Source organism: Salvelinus sp. IW2-2015, unplaced genomic scaffold (genome assembly GCF_002910315.2).
Source record: "Salvelinus sp. IW2-2015 unplaced genomic scaffold, ASM291031v2 Un_scaffold5873, whole genome shotgun sequence".
In the NCBI taxonomy this organism is placed as follows: domain Eukaryota; kingdom Metazoa; phylum Chordata; class Actinopteri; order Salmoniformes; family Salmonidae; genus Salvelinus; species Salvelinus sp. IW2-2015.
Genome location: NW_019947138.1, coordinates 1,470 through 6,959, shown reverse-complemented (window position 1 = coordinate 6,959; position 5,490 = coordinate 1,470). Strand labels below are relative to the sequence as shown.

General features: G+C 41.5%; 1 protein-coding gene across 1 annotated transcript in view; it reads left to right on the top strand.

Moving 5' to 3' along the window:
- The window catches only part of LOC112078558 (uncharacterized), a gene marked incomplete at its 3' end in the record, with an annotated part of 11,512 nt that extends 8,019 nt beyond the window's left edge, over positions 1 to 3,493 (top strand). Inside the window, exons 5-6 of the mRNA XM_024144759.2 lie at positions 3,187 to 3,204; positions 3,354 to 3,493. Coding sequence (XP_024000527.2) covers positions 3,187 to 3,204; positions 3,354 to 3,493 — 158 coding nt within the window. The remainder of the gene's footprint in view (positions 1 to 3,186; positions 3,205 to 3,353) is intronic.
- Positions 3,494 to 5,490: the final 1,997 nt, after the last annotated feature.

The window sequence follows — 5,490 nt, the reverse complement described above, 5'->3', positions numbered from 1 at the left end:
ATTTCATTGTGTTACTATTTTTCCTTTAGTTTATTTAGCTAATTTTTCTTACTTCGTTAAAACTCTACATTGTTGTTTAAGGGCTTTCCAAGTAAGCATTTCACTGTTGCTTTCTGATAGGTTGGAGGACATCCTCTGGAAGTTGTCATAATTACTGCGTATGTCTATGGAAGAGGGTGAGAACCATGAGCCTCCTAGGTTTTGTATTGAAGTCAATGTACCCAGAGGAGGACGGAAGCTAGCTGTCCTCCGGCTACACCATGGTGCTACCCTACAGAGTGTAGTTGAGGCTACTGTAGACATTCTTTGACAAACAGTCTGTTTTAATAAATGATTTGGTGACATGTGAATATATTATTATAGTTTTATCTAAAAAGTAATAACTTTTTAGCGCGTAAAATATATTTCACTATTTTTATTTTTATGAAATTGATTGAGGATGAACTTCCTCCTCTGAGGAGCCTCCACTGCTGTAGATTGGCTAACTACCACACTCTCACATGTAGATTGGCAACTAAGCCCACACTCACCTGTAGATTGGCTAACTACCGCCACACTCACCTGTAGATTGGCTAACTACCGCACACTCACCTGTAGATTGGCTAACTACCGCCACACTCACATGTAGATTGGCTAACTACGCACACTCACCTGTAAATTAGCTAACTACCGCCACACTCACCTGTAGATTGGCTAACTACCGCACACTCACCTGTAGATTGGCTAACTACCGCACACTCACTGTAGATTGGCTAACTACCACACTCTCACATGTAGATTGGCTAACTACCGCACACTCACCTGTAAATTAGCTAACTACCGCACACTCACCTGTAGATTGGCTAACTAAAACGCACTCACCTATAGATTGGCTAACTTCCACACACTCACCTATAACTAGTTAGCCAAACTATAACACACACAACTGGATATAGATGCAACCCCACACACACAAACACACTTTCACTCTTCACATACGCTGCTGTTACTGTTTATTATCTATCCTGATTGACTAGTCCTTACCTCTACCACATTATATACCTACATTATATTACCTACATTATATACTACAATTACCTATACTCTTTTCGCTTTATTACTACATTATTACCTACATTATATTACCTCAATTTACTACATTATATTACCTCATATATTACTCTATTACCTGTATCTTTCTTCCCTTTACCTCTACTACTATTTTCCTACCACTACAAGACTGCTGCTACTCTGTTAATTATCTATCCGATTGACCAGTCACTTTTATCCCTACCTGCGTTACATATTACCTCAATTATCTACACTACCTGGTACCCCTGCACACATTGACTCAGTACCGGTATCCTTGTATATAACCATGTTATACCTGGTACTGCTTGTATATAGCCATTACTACCTGGTACTCCTTGTATATAACCATGTTACTACCTGGTACTCCTGTATATAGCCATGTGACTTACCTGGTACTCCTTGTATATAACCAGTTACTACCTGGTAACCCTCGGTATATAGCCATGTTACTAACCTGTACTCCTTGTATATAACCATGTTACTACCTGGTACGCTTGATTACCATGTTATTAACCTGGTACTCCTTGATATATAGCCATGTTACTACCTGTACCCCTGTATATACATGTTCTACCTGGTACTCCTTGTATATAGCCTGTTACTACCTGGTACTCCTTGTAATAACCATGTTACTACCTGGTACTCCTTGTATATAGCCATGTTACTACCTGGTACTCCTTGTATATACCATGGTACTACCTGTACTCCTTGTATATACCAGTTACTACCTGGTACTCCTTGTAATAACCATGTTATTACCTGGTACTCCTGTATATAGCACGTTACTACCTGGTACTCCTTAGTATATAGCCAGTTACGACTGGTACTCTTGTTTAGCCAGTTACGACCTGGTTACTCCTTGTATATAGCCATTTTACTACTGGTACCTGCCCTGTTATTATCCATGTTTTACCTGGTACTCCTTGTATATACCATGTTACTACCTGGTACTCCCTGTATATAGCCATGTTACACCTGGTACTCCTTGTATATAAGCCATGTTATTTACCTGGTACTCCTTCGTAATATAGCCATGTATGACCTGGTACTCCTGTATATAGCCATGTCACTACCTGTACTCCTTGTATTTTATAGCCATGTTACTACCTGGTACTCCTTGTATATAGCCATGTTATTACCTGGTACTCCCTGTATTATAGTCACGTTACTACCTGGTACTCCTGATATATATGCCAAGGTTACCACCTGGTACTGCTTGTATTAGCCAGGTTACGACCTGGTATCCTTGTATATAACCATGTTATTACCTGGTACTCCTTGTATATAACCATGTTACTACCTGGTACTCCCTGTATATAGCCATGTTATTACCTGGTACTCCTTGTATATAACCATGTTACTACCTGGTACTCCCTGTATATAGCCATGTTTACTACCTGGTACTCCCTGTATATAGCCATGTTACGACCTGGTACTCCTTGCATAATAGCCATGTTACCACCTGGTACTGCTTGTATATAGCCAGGTTACGACCTGGTACTCCCTGTATATAGCCAGGTTACTACCTGGTACTCCTTGTAAAGGGCTCGTAAGTTAGCATTTCATGTAACAGTCTACACCTGTTTGTATTCAGCATTTCATGTAACAGTCTACACCTGTTGTATTCAGCATTTCATGTAACAGTCTCACCTGTTGTAGCAGCAATTCATGTAACAGTCCTACACCAGTTGTAGTCAGCATTTCATGTAACAGTCTACACCTGTTGTATTCAGCATTTCATGTAACAGTCTACACCCGTTTGTATTCAGCATTTCATGTAACAGTCTAACCTGTTGTATTCAGCATTTCATGTAACAGTCTACACCTGTTGTAGTCAGCATTTCATGTAACAGTCTACACCTTTGTAGTCAGCATTCATGTAATAGTCTACACCTGTGTTATTCAGCATTTCATGTAACCAGTCTACACCTGTTGTAGTCAGCATTTCATGTACAGTCTAGACTGTTGTATTCAGCATTTCATGTAACAGTCTACACCTGTTGTATTCGCATTTCATGTAACAGTCTACACCTTTGTAGTCCGCACATGTGACAAATAAAATGTGATTTGATTGTTTTGATTAGTTGGCTCACCTGTGTATGACCTCCTCTCTAGCCGGGGATGCAGGTGCAGGTACAGCTTTCTCCTCTATAGAGGGCCTTTTCTCTCTTCACAACCTTTGAACGGCTGGGGGCCCGCAGCTACCATATTGGAGTGTGGGTGTTTGGCCACAGCCTCCCACGATGCTCTCTCACCTTCTCCTTGTGACCTTTGACTCGAAGAGAGCCTTCAGGGCTCCGATACTCCCGGCGGGTCGACTCCTGGGAGAGGGCGCAGGGAGACGACATGGCTTACTGCGGGAGAGACTGGTCGCCCTCTGGGACTTCTTCCCCCTGACCAGGCTAGGTCGACCCCACGGAACGTCTCTCTCAACTTCAGACACACTGGCCTGGATCCTGCGTCTTCTCTCACTCCATTGTTTTCCATCAGGGACTCCAGCTTGCCCTCCTTGCTCTCTCTGCCAGTTGTCTCTTTGTTTTTTCACGGACGGTTGAAAGGAGGCCTGATGCGGGTTAACTGCTGGAGAAAGAATCAGGAGAAGACAATGATGCTTAAATAGCAATAATGAGGCTATATACAAGTTGTCCACTCAATCAAAGGATCAGAGAAGGAATCTAGTACTGAAAGCATAAGTTACCGCTAGCTAGCAAGCACTGTGGCTATTACAAAAATGTACCATGGTAGTACTGTCAGAGCTGCTAGGAGTACTGGGTGGAGGAGTCAAGCGCAGAGAGCAGGGATACAAGAACGTGGATTTATTTTCCAGTAGACAGGGAAAACGATCATGCCCTAAACACACGGGCGCATGAAAACACGAGTCCAAAAACACAGGACTAAACTGTGTTTAAGGACTTACTGCCCTTAAATAGCCTACCCACAAAACTAAACTCAAAACAGGTGCACCCAATCAGCCCAAACTAACAGAAACAAAAAGAAAATAAATCGATGGCAGCTAGTAGGCCGGTGACGACGACCGCCGAGCGCCGCCCGAACAGGAAGAGGCACCATCTTCGGCGGGATTCGTGACAAGTACAATGAAAAAAAATACCATGGTACTAGCATATTTTTCTGGTCACTACCATGGCAGGAAAATACCTTGGTACTGTTGCAATGCCATGGCATTATCCTGCCATGCTAGTGACCCAAAAACAGGATTTAGAAAAATTGTACTAGCTACCATGGTACAAAAATTAACTATGGTAGTACAATAAAAAATAAAAAACAGGATTTTGTACTAGCAGCATGTAGTGAAACATGTCTGTGTCCCACTGTTTGTCGGATAAAGTGACAAAAAACTGTATTTTATGGTACTCACAAAATGCAACATTGACTACTAGCTCTGCAATGGAAAAGTGTAGGCCTAGTACCCTATTAAACCCCTTTAACTCAGTGAAAACCACAACAGACATGGTCTAGTAGTGTACCCTATTAAACCCCTTTAACTCAGTGAAAACCACAGCAGACAGGGTCTAGTAGTGTACCCTATTAAACCCCTTTAACTCATAGTGAAAAACCACAGCAGACAGGGTCTAGTAGTGTACCCTATTAAATCCCTTTAACTCATAGTGAAAAACCACAGCAGACAGGGTCTAGTAGTGTACCCTATTAAACCTTGGGACCTGGATAGGGTATGGTGAGAGGAATGAAGGGAGTCTGAAACCTTGAAGATTTANAGGAATGAAGGGAGTCTGAAACCTTGAAGATTTAAAATAGTTTATCAGGGGCTTCTCTCTTTAATACAGTTTTCAGTTGTCTCTCTTTTAATCAACTGACTTGGCTACTCATTTACTATTCTAAATAACCAGCATACCAAAACATAATTAGTAAAACGGTATTCATTTTCATCTTATCTCATAGATACATTTTCATCGTGTAATTCTCAACATATTATCCCTAAAACAGTTAGTTACAATGTTTCRCTTTGTTTACACTGTGTGGACGTTCCTCGGTCCTGTCGCCATGACTACAACAGGCTAGCTTGACCGGAGCTAACTTTAGCTGATGTTAGTTTCTATGCTAACAGACTTTTAAATTAAATCGTCATTAAAAAGAATACTATTATATCATTACACTCCACTTAACTTGGTGTTTCCTGTCCTATGGTTTATAACTCGCTCACCGTGATGATAWGGTTTAACGTATTTAGTTTATATGATGCTTCTCTTTTCAGTTGGCTCTCGTTCAACTGGCTCACTGACTAGGCAGGTTAGTGTGAGAGTGAGAGCGTGTGAAGCAACCACTAGAGCGAACGGCTTCCTCAGCGGGCCGAAACAAACGCAACACCCCTCGACTATAAATACTATAAATGATTACAACATGCCAGAGATTAAGCTACCATATATCTCACATCCCCACACA